Here is a 22,182-nt window from a genome sequence, read left to right on the forward strand (position 1 = left end):
AATTGACACATGATAATAGAAAAAACTCACCAGATTTAGCAGAATTAGTAATAGTAAATAATACTTTTGCTGTAATATTTGGTAAAGTATTTTGAATATTGTTAATATATATTTTATTTAATATATATTTATTTTGTTAAATTCACTCATCCATATATATATATATATATATATATATATATATATATATAGTTTTACTAATACAAAATTTTAAATTTTTGACTTCAATAAATAAATAATAAATACATTTAAAAAATTAAATTTTATATTTAGATTTGTGAAATTTGTCTTAATTAATAGCTTAACCTATAGACTCATATCTAAAACATATGTATATAGATAGATCATAGATGTTATAGATGGAGTGATGTGGATTTTAAGCTAGAAGGATACCTTTGCCGGAAAATCTGCATAGATGCTGTGTCTTTTTTAAGTTTTAAGATGATAAATTTTAGATGTTGGAAATTCAGGTGCAGTCGACTTTATGTGAAGTTGATATCTGAGAGCCGTTAGATGATTTAATTGATTTGACTAAATTTTCATCTAACGACTCTGAAGTATCAACTTTATGTGAAGTGGACTTTACCTGAGTTTTCACCATTTTAGATACTATTTACCGCAGTAAAAATGAGTTGAGAGTTGAGTGAATCACAAAGTCAAAAACACACAAGAAAGAATCCCCTCCAGTCTCCATCTCCACTCTGTTTGTTCTTTTGGGCAGTCAAATGCATCATCCACCACTTTGATGCATGAGACTCAAATCCTATATGCCTAATAAGATCTACACAAACACAAGTCAAACATTAAAAGCACAACCACCGCCACCTTTTCAACATTAATCCTTCATCCCTCTGACAAAGAAAACAAGGCAAATACTATTATACCGCAGATTCGATCAGTTTTTGTGACAGGTTTAGCCATCTTCTCTTGCCCTATATATCTATGAATATGATGATGATTATACTGAAAATAAATTATGTGTTCCTTCAGGTATGGTTTCAAGGGCCGCAATACTGTTACTGATGGGACTTCTGGGAATGGTTTATCAGGCCACACAGCTTCCGCCGCCAAACCGCAACAGCAACGATTCAAACTCGATTACAGAAAACGAGGCTTCACCAACACCAAGGATCAGGCTCAGTGATGGAAGGTACTTGGCCTACAGAGAAAAGGGTGTCCCCAGGGACAAAGCACAACATAAGATTATCATTGTTCATGGCTTTGGAAGCTCCAAAGAGATGAACTTTCTCGCACCCCAGGTACAAAAGATCAATCTTTTATTGACTCTGTTACTGTGATTTGAAAATTGTTGGTTGGATTTAGATCTAATTGATTATTGAATAGATTCAAAATGTATGTTGATGATAGATGTGACACTGAATGTGCAGGAACTAATAGATGAATTGGGTATATATTTTGTGCAATATGATAGAGCTGGATATGGAGAAAGTGATCCGAACCCCAAACGCTCATTGAAAAGTGAAACACTTGACATTGAAGAACTTGCCGATCAGTTAGAGATAGGACACAAATTTTATGTCATTGGAGTCTCAATGGGATCACATGCTACCTGGAGTTGTCTCTACTACATCCCCCACAGGCAAATAAAAATATGTATTTTTGAATCATTGTGGAATACTTCACTAGGTGGTGGATATATCACCATTTTGTTTGTGCAGGTTAGCAGGTGTGGCTATGATAGCACCAGTGATCAATTACAATTGGGCTTCACTGCCTGAGAGTGTGGTGAGACAGGACTACAGGAAGAGACTGATCCAATGGGCACTTTGGCTTGCAAAATATTCTCCAAGACTATTGCACTGGTTGGTCACTCAAAAGTGGCTCCCTTCAAATTCTGTCATTGAGAAAAACCCGGCTTTCTTCAACACTAGAGACATTGACATCTTGAAGATTATTCCCGGCTTCCCTATGCTTACCAAGGTGAATTACATGCTTTCTTTCACTTACTTTTAGCTGAATACAAATGGTTAGTCAAGGAGGAATAACTCCTCATTGATCTGTGTGTATAGGAAAAGTTAAGGGAACAGGTTGTTTTTGACACACTCCGGGGTGATTGGATGGTGGCATTTGGCAACTGGGAGTTTGATCCATTGAAGCTGAGCAATCCATTCTCTCACAACACAAGTAAAGTTCACATTTGGCAGGGATATGAAGACAAGGTTGTGCCCTCTCAAATCCAGAGATTTGTTTCAAGGAATATGCCATGGATAAATTACCATGAAGTTTCAGATGGTGGACATTTGATTATCCATTATAGTGGTTTGTGTGAGGCCGTTTTGAGAGCACTTTTACTTGGTGAAGAAAATGTTTCATATAGACCTAGACCAGATAGAGACATACTTGTATCTTAATATATTCTTATGTCTTTTTCTGTTTTACATTCTGAAAGAATGTCATAGATCATATGTAAATTACATTATTTTTCAGTTTGCTGAAAGCTTGAAGGGATCACATTCATAAGTTCAAGGCATCATACATCACATTTTTCAGTTGTACCATTGATCCCAACATATATGTCTAATATCTCAGGCATTCTGGAGACTGAAACAGAAGCTCGGAAAAAAATGAACATGTCGAGATTAATGTGATTAAGTGTGGTTCTCATTCTATTAACAAATGGTAAAGAAAATGAATAAAATTTGAACTTTGTTGAAGTTTTAATGCATTTGAGGATTTGCCTTGATCAGTTAAAAAAATCAGAATGAATGATCAAGAAAGAGGACAAAATTTGCATATTAATGATTATGCAGTAAGGATGTTTTAACTTCTTATTACAAGTATTGAGATCATTTAATTAAAACACATCATATAAAGTCAAAATCAAATCCAACATTACAGATAAGAGTTTATTAAAGCGCATGATGATACGAGTGTGTAAAAATAAAAGCTCATATCAAGTTATTGTATGACTTGAGGTATTGCCCTTGGAGAATGACCCTATTTGTTAACAAATATATCTTTAGTGGATGTAAAAAGAAAAATTGACATTTATACTTTTTAATCTGTTTGTCTACCCAAAAGAAAAAAAAGTTTTAAATATGTTGAGATAAAATAAATATTTATGTGAACCTGTGATGCTCCAATTAATATTCATATTCATAAAGTATAAAAAAATTTAATTAACATGTGTTCTAAACAAGTTTTTATAGAAAAAATATGAAAATTTTAAATTTTTACTAACAAATCTTCATAGCCCTACATGTTATTATGTGTATACGATAATAAAAATGTTATTCGTACACTAAAATCAACCAATAAAATCAGTTACCAATATATTTGTGTATAAATATATGTGTAGTTTAATTTATTTTAATGTATATTTGTATTTTAACATATATTTTATATGGATAATAAACTTTGGTGGCTAATTTTAGTATACACATAGTATAGTCGATACGATGACATGTACTAATAAGTTATTGTATTTACTGTCATATATACATATTCGGATAAGATATTTATTTAACATTCGTTTGACACATGTGTCTTTTCCGTCAAATTGCATCTTAATAAAAATAATTGAATCCGTTTAAATACATTTAAATATCATTATATTCGTAAAATGAATTTAGAAATAATATATATTATTTATTAAAATAAAAAATATTTTAAATATGTTATATAATTAAAAACATAAAAAAATAATTAAAATATTATTACAATTTATAAAAATTACTTTATATTGTGTTTTCATATCTTGCAAAAAATTAAAATTTGTATGTTTACATGTTGGTATTGTGTTGTGTCCTTACTCTTGTATTAGTACTTGACAATTACTAACAATAGCAACACACGTAGAGGAGGCGTAGAATAGAATGGTAAGTATAAATATATACGTATGAAGACGACAACGCAAAGTCGTAGTGATATTCCTCCCGCGTTATTATTCATCGTGCCTCAATCTCTCTCTCTATTTTCTGTATCCCTCAAAGTTTGGGACTTTGATCTGCCATTGACCCTCTTCAATTCGCGGTACCCATCTTTTCTTTAATCTTCACTCTCTTCCAATCAACGTTCATTCCTCTCAATTTAATCGCAATTAACCCCAATCCCAATTCCCCCAACTAGGGTTTTTCTCCGCATGTTCTTCGATTACCTCGAATCGCCCAGCAATCTTGAATTCCAGTTTTTGAGAAACTGTTCCTGTATGGTTCCCTTCATTTACCGAGTTTGATTTTGTCTTTTCTTGGTTTTGGGTATTTAGTGGAAAATTTCAGCTCAATTTCGTTTTTTTGCTTTCCCACCATTTTTCCTCTTCTGGGTTCTGCCTGTGTTATTTTACTGAGCAATATGGTGATCTGCATTTGGTTTTACACGTTTTCGTAGAATTGGGCATTTGAAATTAGCGGAATTAGTAATGTGCGGCAGTGTCATCCTTGGTAGGGGAAAAAAGCGGAGAAGATTAGATTCTACAATTAATCTTATGTTAAGCAGATTATAGAAGACTGAGAAACTGAGAAGCATGGCTTTTGTTACATAACTTAAACTACTGCATTTCTCTCGTCATGCTTCAATTAGTAGCTTTCTTAAGTAATTTGTATGATGATCTTCTTTATACAATATTATCATATGATCCGGTAAGCTTTCTATGTGCAAGACATAAATTTCTTTATTGGTGCTAGCATTTGTTACTTTATATGATGTTGCCTTTATTATGTTCGTTAAAGTGTCTTACTGCTGTTCTGGTTTATTGAATTGTGGACAGGAATTTGTAAACTCAATTTGATATTGGGACAAAATAAAGAGATACTTGTGTTATAAGCTTTATTAAGGTTACAGCTTAATGTTGGGTTCTGGGAGTAACTTGAACGGTAGCACGAGCAGTGGGATTACCTCATCAGATATGCCACCTTTGCCACATTATTTGCCACTGGATCCAATTACGTTAGGTAGTAAAAAATATACTCGTTCAGGAGAGCTGAGGAGGGTTCTAGGTGTTTCTGTGGGGAACACATCAGAAGACCATTCTTTTGGAACTCTACATCACAAGCCTATGGCTCCAGTAGCCCCAGGGGAGCTTAAGAATTTCAAAGAAAGTGTACAAGATGCCTCCAGAAAGGCAAGGTATATAATTGTCACTATATTGGATTCATCTACTGTATAATTAAATCTGGAAATTTCTGTTTGTAAAGTTGAATTACTACACAATTAAGGATGGCTAGATCAATAATGAAATAAATGGTCTCTTACAGTTGCTGTGATATTTTACGCCACATCCCCGATGACATTATCAATCCTGATCTCTTTCTACACTCTCATCCACTTCTTTTTGAATTGAGGGTCATTTGTATTTAGGGACCGATTTTCATGGTTCTAAATAAAGGGTTCATTTGCACATTTTTATAAATTATGGTTAAGGTATCCATGACCTTATCGTTTAAGGGAGTAAATTGCAATTTTCCCTTTTGGTAAGAAGTTCTGGTGAAATGATCTTTTATTTATTTTTTTCTTTTCACCATTGCCCCATTTTTTGGGGACCCGTCTAGTGCAAACCTTCTTATCTGTGATGCTTGGTCATTGTTTTAAGTTTGTAAACCATTGAAGTCATATGATACTTGTGATTTGTTTCTGGCTACTGTAGAAGTTTTAGTTTCTAATGTACATTGTTTAGTTATTATTTCATGACACACCAATCATTTTGTCCTGATTGAACTGAAATATGTCAATCAGGGATCGATCAAAAATGTTAGGGGAATCTTTATCCAAATTGGACAGGTATAGAGAGGCAATAGCATTAAATACAAAGAAGCGACAGAGGACAGATTTATCAAGTGAAAGGGGAGGTGGAGTAAACCTAACAAAGATGGGTAGCCAGACTCACAAAACCCCTAATGATAATCTAACTCCAAGATCAGAAGTCAAGACCTCAAATTCAATGCTGAACAAGCGACTCCGTACAGCAGTGGCAGATGTGCGGGTGCGTATGTTTTAATGCTATTATTACTTCTTTGGTTTATTTTTTATTTGTATACTGAAAGGAGCTAACTATGAGACATATTGCATAGTTTTTTCTTTTACACTGTTAAAAACCCTTAATTCTTTCTTGGCTATGAATTGAGTATTTTGAGTTTCATTTTTGTTAATGGCATAGCATGAGTGCTTATGGATGAGAGAGTAGAAGGAGATCATGATATACATTGCTGGAAAATAAAATGGTTGTACATGATGATCCTCAATGCTTCTTACCACAGTGATTCAGGCATTTAAGTTTTTATGTTCAGTTGAAATATTTTAGGATGAAATGTTTCAAGTGATCTACATTCCAATTTCCAAGTTAAGATTATTAATGATGTCTTCCTCTCCAAACAAAGTTTTAAACTTATTAATTTCTGGTAATAATTTGTACTATGTTTACTTGTCCACTTGCATTCTTCATGAGTTTGTTCACTATGATGCTTTCAGGAGGAAAGCAGATCTGCTGCCATTGGAAGGCAGCAGATGGTCTCAGAGAAGGATGGAAATTCGATTCAGACACTTGGCGGGGGTTCTGTTCGAAATGAAGAGAAAACTCGCAGATTACTTGCTGGAGGTGAAGGGTTGGATCAAAAAATTAAGAAGAAGAGATCTGTTGGAGCTGTAGGAAACAGAGTCATGACTGGTGAAAGAGATGTGAAACGATCTGCTCTTCCAAAGGCAAATGCCGATTCGAAGATGCGTTTTTATGATACACAGGGTTTCAGGTAGTTTGTCTTGTTATAGATTTCAGGACTTAGGTTTCAGTTGTCATGCTAATACTGACCAAATAGTTTTTTCGAGGATTTATTAGATTTTCCATCCATGATGAAATATATGGAGTAATTTCACACACTGGTTTTCATCCAACAGAATTTGTTAATGGTAGAAAATATCATATGAATGATTCTATGCTTTTTTGTGTATATTAAAACTGAATGGATCATGGTCATGGTATTGAATCAACATCACTGTTATAGGGTTGAGTTTGCTTGTGAATTCCATTGTTTCTTTGTTTGAATTATATCTTTAGGGTTATTGTGTATGACATAACTTCTTGTCCTCCCTGCTGGTTGTCTTTTCCATCAATATTTTATTGTTCTCTTTGGATGTTTTGTTGTTTCTCAACTAGAGTAACTCTTCAAATCTTTGGTATTCAATATCGTTGTCAAAATGGTTGTACATGATATACATTGCTGGAAAATAACATACAAATTGCAAAATTAATCTCTCATATCAATAAGCATTTTGTGGTACAGATTGAAGCCACTTCCTGGATCTAGTGGAATCAACAAGTCTGGAGGCTCTTCTGAGCCTTCTACTATTGGGGTGCGTAATATGCTTGCAAGTGAGCCAGAAGGTGGATCTCTTCACAGGGACCATATAGCCGAGCAGAAAGTAGTGGCAAAGGGAAGCAACAGGTTTTTTGCTCATCTTGACATTGCCATGTTCTAATATATGACTACAACCTAGTTGCTGAAGAATTCAATTATCTGCATAATGGCCCTTGTTGACATTTATATCCTTTTAGAATTGATATTTATTGGCAAATTGATTAATCATTGATGTTGATTGCTCTTGTAATTAGATCCAACAATCAGGAGGATTTCCCAGCAAGCATCTCTAACACACTAATTAAAAATAAGGTTTCCCGGGCACCACGAACAGGTTCAGTTAGTGCGCTAGATTTGTCTAATGTTCAATCTTCGTCTGAAAACTTTCCAGGTTAGGGATAGCCTTTAGATGATAATATAAAGGCTCAGTGGTTGCACAAATAATTAACTGTTTTCTACATCTGTAGGCTCTTCTATACATCCAATGACCCAGTGGGTTGGTCAGAGGCCACCCAAAAATTCACGCTCAAGAAGAGTAAAAGTAGTTTCTCCTGCCTCACGCAGTCTTGAAGTCCAGGTCTCATCTGAAGGCTGTCAAACTTCTGATTTGAAAGGTTCTTCAGTCGTAAACAATGGACTCCAACTGGCAAACAGTGTAGAAACTAGTACCCCAAAATATAAAAGGCCACCTGATGATATTTCATCTCCATTTGGCTTTTCTGAAAGTGAAGAATCTGGAGCTGGTGAACATAAAATAAAAGAGAAAGGAATGAATGGCAATGACTTTGATGTGGCAGCTGAAAAGGGTATGATGTCTATGGCACAAATGAAGAAGAACAAAATACCAACTGATGATTCGGGAGATTGTGTGCAGAGACAAGGAAGAACTGGAAGGAATTTATCATTAATTAGGTCTGGTGTTCCCTCAGGGAGGGAGAAGTCAGAGAATCCCCCAACGAAGCCAGTACAGGACATGAGGTCAAATGATAAGAGTAAAACGTAAGTTGATGTCTTTTGTGATCTTGTTATTCTTGTTATTTCAATTTGTTAACACCATCGTCGTCTTCCTTTGTTGATAATGCAGCAAATATGGACGTCCTCCTTCAAAAAAGCAGAAAGATCGCAAGGTTTTGACTCGTGTAGGGAAGCAACTGAATATTGGATCTTCTGATTTTGGAGGTAGTGCTGATTGTTCATAATGAAGCTTGATTTGTTTGGGAATATAGTTTTTTACTATGGCAGAGACAACCAAATTCCTTTCACATTTCTGATATATGGTAGTGGTATTAGTCTGTTAGGTTCCCTCCATATGGCATATTTCCATAAGTTGTTATGTGTATTATATTTCCAATTAAGGTTTCAACAACTATTCTATAGATAATTGATTCCCTATTCTCTGACTGCTTGTGAATGTGTACTCATGCACTACATATTTAAATGACTATACAGGTGAATCTGATGATGATCATGAAGAATTATATAAAGCTGCAAATGCTGCTCGTAATGCTAGCAGTATGCATCTTCAGCCATTTTAGCTTGTTACCAAATTTCTGTTTATCTCCAATTTGTTCTGCTGTTTCTTATTTTGGCCTGCATCTCATCATTTGCTGGCATATTTTATGTAGATATTGTGTGTTCGGGCTCATTCTGGAATAAAATGGAGCCTATTTTTGCTTCAATCAGCTTGGACGATGCGTCATACTTGAAGCAACAGGTAGCAACATCATGTTGATCATAGCATGCTTTTTCTGGAAATTTGTGTGTACAATCTAATTCTGAGTATATTGAATAGTAGATTCTAACTTACTACGTTTTGTGCGCGTGTGTTTTGATTGTTGAATCAGCTCAACATTGCTGAAGAAGTTGGTAAAAGTTTATCTCACTTATTTGGCATTGACAATGATTTGGTAAGTGAATGAGTTCCCTACAGGTCTCCCTCTGTTCATTTTTGGATCTTCACAACTGCAACCAAATTATTTATCCGGAAAAAAAAGTAAACAAATTCTAGTTGTGAAATGGACAAATTTGTACAAGAGCTAAACCTTTTGAGGAATTTATTGACTAATTTACTTTTTTTATATTGGCCCAGAGTGGTGTTGTAAATAACAAAACTACTCAAGGTTCGGAGGGAGGGAAGAGAAGCCGTTATGAAGATGATTCATCTAAGTTAGATGCTTTAGGCGAAAAGAACGACTCCGAAAGACTTGACAAGGTTGCTCCATTATTCCAAAGACTTCTTTGTGCTCTAATTGAAGAAGATGATAATGAAGAATCATATCACCTAAGTGACGCAAAGAATATATCTCGACAATGTGCTAGTGATGATTCTCATTGTGATTCTTGTAATCAAATTGATTTTGAACCCAAAGATCGGGATAGAATGGACTCGGAAGTTGAATCAAAGGTGGATCTTCATATTCAAAAGAGTTGTATGTTGGATAGACTATCTTGTGATAAAAGTACTGCATCCAACACCTTTAGGTATCCAAACACATCCAGTTCATTACAAAGCACTGGAGTTTGGCAGGGAGACGAAGAATTTTCTGTTTCTGATATCACACACACCAGCGAAATATGTTCAAATGATCTTGATCAACTGCATCCTGGTGAATTAAGTATTCCTGGTTTTCCATCTCCGGATGACCCATATCAGTTGATGTCTTTGGATGACAGGTTGCTGCTTGAGTTGCAGAGCATTGGCTTATATCCAGAAATATTGGTAAGCTTTTATTGCTATATGGAATTATAATGCCATAGTTATTTGATGTTTACCAGATTCATGATCATGCTCCTTAATCTTCCTTTGCAAGGTGCAGCCTGATTTAGCTGAGGAAGATGAAGCTATAAATCAAGATATTGAGAAACTTGAGAAAGCATTATATGAACAGGTTTGAATTTAAAAAGAATTTCCTTGATAGAATTATTTAAAGCTAGTTTTAGAGCTTTATTTGTGGTGAATTTCATAAGTTTATCATGCTGTCCTTAAATGCTCATGATTCTTATGTTGTTGTCCCGATTGACTGACTAATAGAATGGTAGCAAGAAGAAAAACTTGGACAGAATTGATAGAGCTATTCAAAAAGGGAGGGACATGGAAAAGCGGTATGTTTCAATGATGTTTTACGTGTTTTGTTTCTGATCCTTCGTTCTATCCTTAAATTTTATGTTGCAGATCTTTTTGCAATTTCCTTGTTTTCTTGCCAGGATTGCCTGTTTTGTCATGACTCATGGCTCTCATTTTTTATATTTGTCCTTCAGATATTATTGATTCTTATCAAAATTACTGTTCTTACCATGCAGGAAGGTTGAACAAGTTGCATTTGACCAACTTATTGAAATTGCTTACAGAAGGAGATTGGTAATAAACTGACGCCTTTTCCAACCTTTTATTTTCTTTCATTGAGGCACTCTTCCTATTTTTCCAGTTGAAAAATATTATGTTCCTAATGGTTGACTGCATATGTTTGGACGGACTCTTGGTCATTGGATTGTGTTTAAGTGCATGTTACTGAATCATCTGATTTTCTTTGCTTTTATGTTGGGAGTTGGGACCATGGGTTTCTGCCGATTCATTTTTGGGTAGTAGCTTTCTTTTCTTTCTGTTTATGTCCTTTTTTCTTTTATTTGGTATGTATGAGTGATGCACGTGATTTGTCCGCAGTAAGAAAACAATTTCGATAGTGGTTTAACCCCGCATTTTCAAGGTTAATCTGTAGATACTTGTCAATTCCACCCCTCCTCCTGTCTCGCGGTTGCCTTGTTTATCAATAATTGATAAATATGCTATGATATTGGAGATTTTGTGTGAGAAATGCTCACAACGAAACTACTATAAAATTCATTGTACTACTGCTGTTGTATTTTGTTTTTCTTTTTGTCTTTTGTTGTTCGTTTTTTCCCCCTGGAAATCAATTTAGTTGAAATGTTGATAGTTGTGCTTACAGTTCTAAGGTTTCATTTAACTAGCATCTTTGCCCGCACGGCGAAAAAGATTTAATCAATATATAAATGCAATTGTGAATAATATACTTACGGATTATTTGTCCTTACCGTCAGTGTTATATCAATTTAAATGTTGGCAGGCCTGCCGTGGAAGCAAAAATTCAAAAGGTGCAGTTCACAAGGTGTCGAAACAAGTTGCGTTGGCTTTTCTGAAGCGTACTCTTGGAAGATGTAAAAGATATGAAGAAGCTGGCATTAGCTGCTTTAGTGAACCTGCACTGCAAAATATCATGTTTTCTCCCCCTTCACGTGAGAAGAATGATGGAAAACCTTTGGATTGCATTGTCTCTGGGACAGCCAGTAATACATGTAACAAAGCTTTGAATCAAGGGGAAGCTAGAAAATCAGGTATTTGAAAATTTACCTTTTGCATTATTTTTGTTGTTTCTCATAGTTTGTTTGTTTCTCTCCCTCGCCTCCCCCCTCCTCCTCTTTTCCCTCCCTCCCTCCCTCTCCTGATGTCAGTGTTTGTCTTAATCTTATAACTTATTAGGTCTTGGAAATCCTTAGCAATTATCATGTCTTCCTTACTTGTTCAAGTGTTATATCATTGACTATATCTTTTCCTTCTCTTTTTTTTTATGGTCTTGTCATTGACTTTATCTTTGCTAATATACGAGAGATTTGTCAGTGTGTGTGGGTTTTCTCGAGATATTTATGTATTAACACACTTACAATTTTTGTTCTGCATCCACTGATACAGGTGCAGTTTCTATTGCTTCTGAGAAATACGATTTCCAAAGAGATTATGCTGATAGAGGACTTCCTGATTCTTTTCAAGGTTCTATTCACTCATCAGAACAAGCATCATCCAAGAATGGTTCTGTGTTCATCAAGGAGAAAAAGAGGGAAATGTTGGTCAATGGGGGTGTCAGTGGTGGAGTAAAGGGAAAGAGAAGTGAGAGAGATAGGAATCAGAGCAAGGATCAAGCCAAACAAAATTCGGCTTCCAGATCTGGACGCTTGTCACTGGACAGCTGCCAAAATGAGAACAAAACAAAGGCTAAGCCGAAGCAAAAGATTACTGCTGGTGAGCAAAACAAAGATGGACCACCATTATCTGGTAACCAGGAAACAAATAAAGTAAATCAACCTAGCGAATTTGAGAATTTTCCTCTGCCTGATTTAAGTACAATAGAAGAATTTGGTGCATCTGTTGAACTTGGCGGTCCTCAAGATCTTAGTTCCTGGTTGAATTTTGATGAGGATGGTTTGCAAGACCACGATTGCATGGGACTTGACATACCAATGGATGACCTAACGGATTTAAATATGCTCATGTGATGTGATGATTTGTCAAGGAATTTTTATGTATGTATTCAGTGATCCTTCAAGATTTTGATGATAATTGGGTTGCATGGGAGGTAGAAATTTTTGGCTGCGGGACAACAATTTTGAACCAACTACTTAGGATAAGACACGAGGAGGCGAAAATAGGAAAGCCTGATCTTTTTGCCGAGGATTGTATAAAGAAAAGTACTTGAGAGAATATCTGCTGCTGCAAGATCTCTTTCCTTCTCCCCGTTATACAAGATGCGTTTGTTTCTTACAACATGATGTTCATTATCCAAAGAAAGTTTAGGTGTGCTGACTACAGTTCCAGAATCAAGATAACCTCTCACAGATTATTCGGTTGAGGAATCTTGGAGGTGACTGATTGTGCTTAGCAATAGATCATGTATAGTTTAGTATAGTGTAATATAGTATAGAGCAGATGTTGAGTTTCTGTAAATCTATTTGGTTCTTGATGACTTGAAAATGCTCTGAATTCTGATAATGAGGGATGAGATCGAAGCCCTCTTATTCATTTAAACAAGGGAGCCGAAGGATGGTTTTCTTTGCTAATATTGTTGTGTCTTTATGTACTACTACTACTCCCATTCCCATGTAAAATATAATGCTTGTTTTTTAGGGGGCTATTAACCTGATATTGTCAATTCTTTTCTCCTGAATTATCGGAGAATGATATTTTGAATTTTTGATTAAGCTCTCTAGCTTTCAACTTCCAGTCCCATCTAGCCTTGATGATGAATAATATATCTTTATCTTTATAAAACTATTGTGGTTATCAGTAACATAACGATGATGATAAATGAGCAGCATGGTGCATGACAGTATTTGTTCTCATGTGGCAGTAGGAGTAGGAGTAGGAGCAGGTAGGGCGCTCTCTTTCTGTGTGTTTCAGTCACAGACATAATACAAATAAAGTATGAACAGAATACAAGTAAGGTAACCACATTCCACAGATAAAGACTGTTGCATGCCATGTCTCCACTTTTTGGGTTTCCCCCATCTGTTTCTTTTCTTTCCATTTGCAGGATGCATTTAATCACTCTCATGTAATCAATCAATGCATTCACTTCAATTATTCATTTTGGGAATTCCAACGCTGCTATCCTTTACTTTACTCAATTAGGGACAACTACTATGATATATGATGACATCAGTTACCACAATGCTAAACAAATAATAAATACATTCAATATTTAATTTTTTAAATTATTTTAAATTTTAAATTATAAAGCTTTAGTTTTTATTTTTAAATCTTAAATTCTCAAAAAATAAAAATAAAAAATAAAAAATAACTAATATTAATTAATTAAATATTAATTTCTTATATTACTAATTATTATTATTATTATTATTATTATTTAAATCAACCCAAAAATGTTGGCAGTTGATTGCCTTAACCGATTACCTACTCAATATTTTGTTAGCATTTATACCTCTTAAGGTCAAACAAATTGATCCCCTGGATGGCTAAATATATATACCTATGCCAGAAGCTTCATTTTAATTATTTGTGGATATAAAGTCGCCAAAGAAAAAAAGAGGATTTTTTTTTGTTTGTTTTCTTTCTAGCTCTCATAGTCATAGTAGCTAGCAACAAGTCAGAAAGTAGAGCTATTTTAGGAATTGAAACTAATCTTTCATTTTTAAAGATAAAAATATATGGCCATTTTTGAATAACTATAAATGACAAATAATGTGCCCAATACCAGCTGACTAATGTAAAATTGTAAATGGAAAAACAAAAAGATTAATGCCTACCTAAATTTACTGTTTTACTCTTTTATTGTGAAGGTATTTTACAAGTCACATTATAAACTATAATCCTGCTACGTTACCAATAGTATTTCTGTCAACTTTTGCCAACTCTTATTTATAATTGTGTTTAATGGAAGTGTCTTTGTGAATGTATAATAAAAATATCTTTTTTATGGCTGTGTTTAATAAAAGTGTTTTTATAGATATATTTTCTAGATGTGTTTCTTTAGATATGTATTTAAAATATAATAATTCATTATTGTTGACAATAAATTAGCAGATAATATATTGGTACCTTATACTTTTTTCATAAACTATGCTTTCGGACCCTTAATACAGTTCCCTTGCTCAAATCTAATGCATTAGAAGTAAAGACAAAAGAACCATTGTCCGCCATAAATTAGTACCTAATCTAAAAGAGACGTATACACTAAACTAAGTAGAAAAAAAAAGTTGTACCCTACAATTTGGAGAGTTAATATATGAAATAGCACGCCGATAATGACCCACGTTACTATCCCTTCTTGATAATTTAATTTTTATTGCTCATACTTGGTTGAAAAGTTGCAGACAAATTAATCATAAGGGTCCAATAATTAATTAATTAGTTAATTAAATCATGATGGGTCATCCGGCATTCCAAATTAAAATATAATTAAACCAACCAATACATTCTAGAGCATGCCAACCTAATTTATCTCCTACATTATGTAATTGGAGCTTTTATGAAAATTCTTAATGATCGAATATATCAGCTCTATCTGCTAAATGCTAATGTAGGAGATATAGCTTATAATGGATACATAATTCTAGCCAAAATTATATTACTACATTCAAAGGGCTATATATATGAGTTAAATTAAAGATCGAATGACAAGTGTAAGTTTAAATTAATGTTACACTGTGATGGACGGATAACACGAACATGAGACACTATATGGACACGCGGTCGTTAGACGAAATTTAAATTTTTATAAAAGGAAAAGTCTAGGGGCCAGCAGTTTTGTTGAATTTTGGCCAGCATGTAACCAGCAGAAAAAGGTGAGCCATTGGATGAAATCTCACACCAATCTCACATCATCAAATCATCATTGATGGCTAGTTGATGGCTAACAATCACAAAAATTGCTGGCCCCTTAACATTGCTTTATAAAATATGAAAACATGATATATATATATATATATATATTTTAGATAATTTGTAATGAAAATATTAAAATATAAATTAATTTTTTAATTATTTTTAATATTTTTTAAAATTATATAAAGTATTTAAAATATAAATGATTTTATTTTACTTTTTATTAAGACACAGTTGGATATAAAAAATACGCGTATCGAACGAATGTCGTATTTGAAATGTATTGGATGCGCGAACACAACAATTCAACAAAATATCTGTGTTTTATGGATGTTACACAATTAAATAATTTTTTATTTTATAAAATTTACTATTAAATTAAAAACTATTATCTTGATAAAATTTTATATCTCTAAAATTGTTTCGTAAAATTTTTTTAAATAACATAACTCTTTTTGAGTGTTTTTATAATACTTCTCCAACTATAATTTGCTTAAAGTGTTTGAATTTAGTTCGCAACCCCATAAACATAATAAATTTGAATCTTGGACTCGTTTATGTTATTTCTTTGATTATGACATTGAATATATAAAAGTTTTTCTATTGATGATTTCTATTGTGATAATAGAAATGTTATTCAAATTGTCCATAATAATACTTTTTATTGTCCATATAAGCGAATTAAAGACATATAGAATGATTGCATTTTGTTTGATAACAATTTTTTATTGGTGCTATTTGTCTAATAGTTATTAGGATTATGGATTAGATGAATAATATCTTTATCAAGATTCATCATCCTATTCATTTTCAAAATCTAGTATCCAAATTTAAAATAATTTTTTTATAAAGTTATGATGAAAATTAGCTCCCACTTGAATTTGAGGAATTAGAGAATCAGGTATGAGGTTAATAGATTTGTCACGAAGTTATTAGTGTTAGTGGATAATTAGTTGAGTAGATAGTAAACTTGTTAAGATTAACATTCTTGTATCAAAATGACTTATTCAACATACTGAAACACACTTTCTGATTCTTCTATTATATTTTTCTATCAAATTAAATATAAACAACATGATTTTACTTAAATTGGAATTACTATCATTTGATTTTATATAGAGTGAACTAGGATTAACTGTATGTACTTATGCATGCAGTCACTTTTCATCAACTTAGGATAAACTAAATTTAATGATACAAATTATTATAAACGTACACTACTACAGTTATTTTATCTGATCAACATCACACTCAGAATTTGATGACCTTAATATCCTAACACATGACTCTTGTAATTGGTGTCAATATTTCTACTAGTATAAGATATAGTTTGGGAAAATTTTGTTGAGCTTAATGCACCTAGCTGTGTATATCTATGAGTGATTTATTTATTTATTATTTAAAATCTTAGTTGAGAAGTAATAGCTGAGGTGAATAATAAGCATATACATTTTCACCTTCTCATAATAATTTGTTGTTGCATGCATGTGCTAGTACAGTAGAAAGTTGAAGAACGTAACATGCATGCAATAAATTTGTGTTGTGTATGGTCCCTTTCGGTAACACACGTACAACAATAGCCTATCTCACGAGGACCGAAAAAAGTCCAAGGGGCATGTGAAACCATGCACCAAGAATAGTGAAAGCAATAACTTCCAAGCCACTAATTTGGTTTTCTTTCAGACGCAAAGAGAAGGCTATGGCCACAATGCAACATGTAGTAGTCTTAGTGTATGTAAAATAATAGATTAGATTCATCAACGCAAGAAAAGTACCCAATGTATGCCTTATATCTATATCTGTCGGCACTAGGACAACACATTTTATGTTGCTCTCCTCAATGTCCCTCTCATTCATTCTCCTACACACTTTTTTCCTAATTAATGTCTATTGCTCTAATTGACGATGTATTAATAATTACTAAATATCCCACACGCTATTAGAGAAAATTTGACCTTCACATTTTTGTCTACTTAGTTATATATATGCTGAGAGAACAATTATATTGTGCAAAGATATCTTACCATGCATGATGAGTTGTGTTATATTGAAGGCATACAAATTTTTTGTCTCTAACTAATTAATAGGACTACAGACTACTATTTATATCTTGTACAGTGAATATTGCATAATTTTCTGTTGCAATATGAATAATGTGCATGGTTATGGATGACTGCGATCATATACGATTGCATCTAAAGAACTGTCTCGCTCAAAACATAGAAAAATGAAAGCTTCCACTTAACTTTTATTTGTAACCTCACTAGCTACTTAATTAAAAACAAAAAAACTATCAAGTAATAAGAGCATTCCATGTCAATGTGTGGTAATACGGCGTTAAGATTGATGTATACATTATTGTAGAGTCATATGTAGGAAATATTGTAGTAGAGCCTTGTAGTCCATTGCGTGTGTGTGTGTTTGAAAAGTGATTTTGTATAAATAAATTTTTAGGATTAGAAAATATAAGATTAAAATTTTTAAGATATATATGTTCCCCTTTTGCTGATGATGCGGCTTTGACCGAAAGCTGACGTACGCATATTAGGTATATCATCCATGGATACTTTTCTGCTTCTAATAAGTAATAACTAACAATAATCGTCATTTATATCTTTCTTCAATGAAACTAATAATAAACTTACCTTTATATGTAGAAGTAAGTCATTGTTGTGTCATTTACGTGCAGGCCTGAGACTCCCAAACATATATGGATAGATGCACTTAATTAATTAATTTAATTGTGTCAATTACAAAAGCAAATAAAACTTATCTGCATATATATAGTGGATACTATGATCTTGTTAGCTAAAGTGAGCTTCCTCTTAATGCACATAAAACTCGAATTTTATTTACAATAACAGATGGAGACACATTTAGCTAAAATGACAAATATTTGTTTGTTCAGAAATTAGAGAAATGATTTTGCGTTTGCAAGTCGATGGATGAGTTATCGTGATGATTGTTGATGAGGGTCCTGGAGGCCCAAAGAGAACTAAGGGCGCGAAGACGAGCATAGTAGTCTCCAATGACAAGGAAACAGCGAGCTGCTTGACGAATGGTGAGAAATCGACAGAATTGGTGAAGAGTTTGCTGCCTCAGATGATCAGCCTGAAGGAGGAAAGCTTCAAGGTTGGAAAGCTTGGCCATGGCAGAAAGCATCTGAGGGAGGGAGATGGTGTGGAGGAGAGAGTGGTGGAGCTGCTCAAGCCCCTGAGAAAGAGCGTCTTCAGCCTGCTGGGATGAGTGTCTCAGTCCGTACATGGCTATGATCTGCTGCTCCGCAAGAGGCTCCAACTGGTGTATCAGCAATCCCACCAGGTCTGATGGCCTGAAACCACCCATCCACAGGAAGCACCTCTCTGCCGGGGATGTCCATGTGCCATTCATGATGTGGAACACGTCCCACTTGGCACCCTCCGCCTTCAGCCTGAAGAGTTCGTCGTAGTGGCTCATGTAACTCTCCACTATCACTCTCATCTCCCCGTCCGATATTCCCCCCTCCAGCCCCCTCCTCACCTCCCCCATCTGCCTCTCTTCATCTTCCAGCCATCTTCCATACTCCATGTCAAACATCATTCCTCCTCCTCCTCCTGTTCCTGATACCTGTGATCTTGCTCTTTCTACCTCCTTTTCCAGCTGAGTAAGCTTTAATCTGCTACACTCTAGTTGCTGCACATAAGCCTGTTCCAATCCATCAATGCAATGTGTCTTACATTTCTTGCTTATAAATATAAATAAGTGATGCCACGTACTACTACCTACCTTTTTCCTCAGACGGCTTTTCCTTGCAGCTTCTCTGTTTTGTGCCAACCGTCTCAGTGTCTGAAATCATCAATCACACACAACAAACAAAATCTTCCTATTCATCTTTCCAATATATATATAACCATGCATTCTTCTATTTTTTATATAGAAACAAACCTTCACCTTTGCATCCACTGCCTTCTCTGATGTGGAACTCGCTCCTTTTTTCTGCAATATAAAGGAAAAATCTTATCAAATACAAAGGTGATGAATAAACAACAATAACAATGTACACTACTGCCAAGCTCACAGAATAATTTCTAGCAAGTTTCTGCATTTGTGAATGCAGAGTAGCGGTGTGATTATGATTAGGCCATTTCTGTTGTTCATGATGAGGAAGAATAGCCATGCATTCATCGATATGATAAGGGTAGCAGAAACCATCATCGTTCTTGTTATTATTATTATCATCTCCCATTCTTGTTCTTGAAAGAGAGAGAGAGAGAGAGAGTAGAGTACACAACCCAAACAACAAGCAAGGCGAGGGAGGAATGAGGGTGAAATGGTGAATGAATGAATGAGTGGAGCGAAGTGAGAGTGGGTCACTATTATAATGAGAAAGTTGTTTTTGATAAGTACTGAAAAGATTCTTTGTTTGTTTTTGCCCCTCTCTCTCTCTCTGGTATTTTTCATGTCAGAAAATCGTTCAGAAATCAGCAACAACTCTGTGTTCCTTTGATTTTCTGAGAGTTGTTGGGATCTGTGCCTGTTCTTTTGTGCTTTGTGAACAAGACAGATAGATAGATATTGAAACAGGGAGATCAACCACAAACGGAAATAGAAGATAAAACAACAGTAATAGCTTGAACTTTGTTCATACAAAATAGTGTTATGCTAAGGTTGTTATATTAGATGGAACCTTTTGTTGGGGTGATGGCCCTTTTCTTGAGGCATCACTAGTTGCCAGCTGCACCTCTTGATCTTCTTGTTGTTGGCTACTAATTGGAGAATCTTGTGATTCAAAATGATTATGATGGGGTTCCGTTTCCAATTTGCTTGAAAGGGTGTTGGTGTTCACACCTGATCCTGATCCTGAGTCTGTGTTTTCATCCCATCCTCCTGACTTGCAACCTCCCTGTATTGTGATTCAATAGTTCAATTCCTTTGCAAAATCCTTTAACATGAAAAAGAAAAAATAGAGATTTTGTTCCTTGTTTCAACTGATGTGTTTGGTGCAAAGTGGTGTATATGGGAATGGATTGGTCAAAGAAGAGGCAAGTGAGAGAGAGAGAGAGATACTCTTGAGGTTTGGTGGAATCTGATTGGCCATGAAGGGAACATTTCCAGTGTTGCTGCAGGCCTCCCTGTGATGAATAAAGCTGCAAAGTATGCATCAACTCAGCAAATTAAAATGGTTTCAATATTTTTAAAGTTCTCTTTTTCATTTACAATATGGAAAGGTGGAGCCAAATCCTACTTTATTCATTCATCACAAGATCAGGAAAGAAATAAAGTATCATGATGCAAAACAAAGTCATCAGGCTTCTAAGATTTTAATCGCACGCCTTCCAACTAGATTTCCCTCGGAATTCATCATTTTTTATGGTTGGTAGCTCTCTCTCTCTCTTTCTCTCTCTCTCAAGTTGGAAAGAGTAGTTGGTTGTGCTCTTATCCAAAGTAGTCAGAAAAAGGGAAACAACAACAATCATACATGATGCTTTGGCTTCTTCATCATTTCTAGTCTTGATTCCTTGCAGAACAATTGCCTCTTCCAACTCTCCAAAATCAAACGCTCCCCCTTCATTCCTATCAAACAAAATTAATATCATTAGAACACAAAGAAACACCATATTAAACATGCAGTCATGCACATATATATAATATAACTCTTCCTTATGAGGAGGAATTCAGTTATACGTGTCTTATAGATACTTTTCATACATTAAGGTTGATGATGGGGTGTTGATTCCATGAAGAACTCCATGAGTAGAGGCATGGTGATGACTTGTGATCAGTGACTCTGATAAACCAGTGTCTCCTCCTATTCTTTGGCTCGCCATTCAATAAGCCTAATTTAAACCATTATCATCTTCTCTGCAGCCTGGAGCTCAAACTCAAAGTTGAACAATATGAAAATTACTGTATATGCTTATGTATGTGTTTAGATATCTACCACACACATGTATAGACATCTATATGTGAGAAAAGAAGGAAGTCATAAACATTTACCTGTTTTTTTTTTTTTTTCCTGGTATATGGACAAGTTCACACAGCAGAGAAAGATCAAAGCTTTCTTGTCAAAGTAATATATATATATATATAAGTTGCCACAATCAAGAGGGTGCAGTCTTTTTCTCATATAAGTTTGTATGTTTCCTATGGGCAATTATTTTTTTGTTTTCTTTTCGGGTATCTAATAATGTTTCATGCAATGGGAATGGGGTGTCTCTATCTCTTTCTTTTCTCCTTCTTCTTCTGTAGGAAGAAACCTGATTGATAAGCTTGTTTGGCATCCTTTATCATTGTCTTTAGTAGCAAATATCACTCTCTTCTCTGCTACCCCCAAAGTCCTGTCCTACCAATTTGCAAAGCTTGTCTGTGCCTATCATAGCTTGTAGGGTATGAGAAGGGTACTCCAATAAAAATTAGAAAATAAATAATAAACAATTATTCAGATTTATACAAATTTAAGGAATGGGACCCGATAGGATAGGTAGGAGTGTAGGACATGGATATTGAATCTATTTAAACTTTTAATTAAAAAATTAAACATTAGAATCATTCTTGAATGATTATTTCACCAACAACAAAGAAAAATTGATATTATATTACTTTGATATATCTGAAAAAATTGTTACATTTAATAATTAGATTCAATTGTTGAACAAAGTTGCTTTCTATTAACAAATTTATTTGGAATTAAATTTTGCCCAGTCTTTTAAATATATTAAGCAAATATGCATTTTAGCTAGGACTGGACTCCAAAATAAAAAGAAA

General features: G+C 34.3%; 3 protein-coding genes across 11 annotated transcripts; 2 read left to right on the forward strand and 1 right to left on the reverse strand.

Moving 5' to 3' along the window:
• The first annotated feature begins 680 nt into the window (after positions 1-680).
• LOC130969278 (uncharacterized) lies at positions 681-2,608 on the forward strand. Its single transcript, XM_057894936.1, has 5 exons — positions 681-911; positions 991-1,259; positions 1,389-1,600; positions 1,680-1,941; positions 2,031-2,608. The coding sequence occupies exons 2-5, from the start codon at positions 993-995 to the stop codon at positions 2,370-2,372; spliced, it is 1,083 nt and encodes a 360-aa protein (XP_057750919.1). The 5' UTR covers positions 681-911; positions 991-992; the 3' UTR covers positions 2,373-2,608.
• Positions 2,609-3,879: 1,271 nt separating this feature from the next.
• Positions 3,880-13,154, forward strand: LOC130967637 (uncharacterized). 5 transcript variants are annotated; one of them, XM_057892585.1, is made up of 18 exons: positions 3,880-3,993; positions 4,348-4,598; positions 4,727-5,085; positions 5,692-5,938; positions 6,424-6,701; positions 7,233-7,394; positions 7,562-7,698; positions 7,775-8,306; positions 8,392-8,486; positions 8,757-8,819; positions 8,933-9,021; positions 9,152-9,214; positions 9,397-10,026; positions 10,124-10,195; positions 10,339-10,409; positions 10,608-10,665; positions 11,390-11,657; positions 12,013-13,154. In XM_057892585.1, exons 3-18 carry the CDS (start codon positions 4,805-4,807, stop codon positions 12,591-12,593), a joined length of 3,627 nt encoding a protein of 1,208 aa, XP_057748568.1. In that variant the 5' UTR covers positions 3,880-3,993; positions 4,348-4,598; positions 4,727-4,804; the 3' UTR covers positions 12,594-13,154. The 5 variants fall into 5 exon arrangements, with proteins under 5 accessions (XP_057748568.1, XP_057748565.1, XP_057748569.1 ...); XM_057892583.1 differs by having other exon boundaries at positions 3,881-4,166; XM_057892582.1 differs by lacking the exon at positions 4,348-4,598.
• A 4,990-nt stretch (positions 13,155-18,144) lies between these two features.
• Positions 18,145-21,454, reverse strand: LOC130970502 (transcription factor TGA9-like). Of its 5 annotated transcripts, none has more exons than XM_057896609.1 (7): positions 21,127-21,454; positions 20,897-20,991; positions 20,485-20,549; positions 20,105-20,320; positions 19,363-19,413; positions 19,204-19,263; positions 18,145-19,122 (listed from the first exon to the last, which is right to left on the reverse strand). In XM_057896609.1, exons 1-7 carry the CDS (start codon positions 21,243-21,245, stop codon positions 18,343-18,345), a joined length of 1,386 nt encoding a protein of 461 aa, XP_057752592.1. In that variant the 5' UTR covers positions 21,246-21,454; the 3' UTR covers positions 18,145-18,342. The 5 variants fall into 5 exon arrangements, with proteins under 5 accessions (XP_057752592.1, XP_057752593.1, XP_057752594.1 ...); XM_057896610.1 differs by having other exon boundaries at positions 20,485-20,564; positions 20,663-20,991; positions 21,127-21,230; XM_057896611.1 differs by having other exon boundaries at positions 18,146-19,122; positions 19,369-19,413; positions 21,127-21,451.
• Positions 21,455-22,182: the final 728 nt, after the last annotated feature.

This window comes from Arachis stenosperma, chromosome 3 (assembly GCF_014773155.1).
Source record: "Arachis stenosperma cultivar V10309 chromosome 3, arast.V10309.gnm1.PFL2, whole genome shotgun sequence".
NCBI classification, from domain to species: Eukaryota; Viridiplantae; Streptophyta; class Magnoliopsida; order Fabales; family Fabaceae; genus Arachis; species Arachis stenosperma.

Bases quoted from the DNA above. Each gene is read 5' to 3' on its own strand.
- LOC130969278 (XM_057894936.1), top strand. From the start codon at position 993: ATGGTTTCAAGGGCCGCAATACTGTTACTGATGGGACTTCTGGGAATG. The intron at 1,260-1,388 runs GTACAAAAGATC...CTGAATGTGCAG, and splicing joins TGAACTTTCTCGCACCCCAG to GAACTAATAGATGAATTGGG. The intron at 1,601-1,679 runs GCAAATAAAAAT...TTGTTTGTGCAG, and splicing joins CTCTACTACATCCCCCACAG to GTTAGCAGGTGTGGCTATGA.
- LOC130967637 (XM_057892585.1), top strand. From the start codon at position 4,805: ATGTTGGGTTCTGGGAGTAACTTGAACGGTAGCACGAGCAGTGGGATT. The intron at 8,820-8,932 runs GTATGCATCTTC...TATTTTATGTAG, and splicing joins TGCTGCTCGTAATGCTAGCA to ATATTGTGTGTTCGGGCTCA. The intron at 10,410-10,607 runs GTATGTTTCAAT...CTTACCATGCAG, and splicing joins GGGAGGGACATGGAAAAGCG to GAAGGTTGAACAAGTTGCAT.
- LOC130970502 (XM_057896607.1), bottom strand. From the start codon at position 21,245: ATGGCGAGCCAAAGAATAGGAGGAGACACTGGTTTATCAGAGTCACTG. The intron at 20,992-21,126 runs GTATGAAAAGTA...TTTGTTTGATAG, and splicing joins ACCCCATCATCAACCTTAAT to GAATGAAGGGGGAGCGTTTG. The intron at 19,414-20,104 runs GTTCCATCTAAT...TTTATATTGCAG, and splicing joins GGCCATCACCCCAACAAAAG to AAAAAAGGAGCGAGTTCCAC.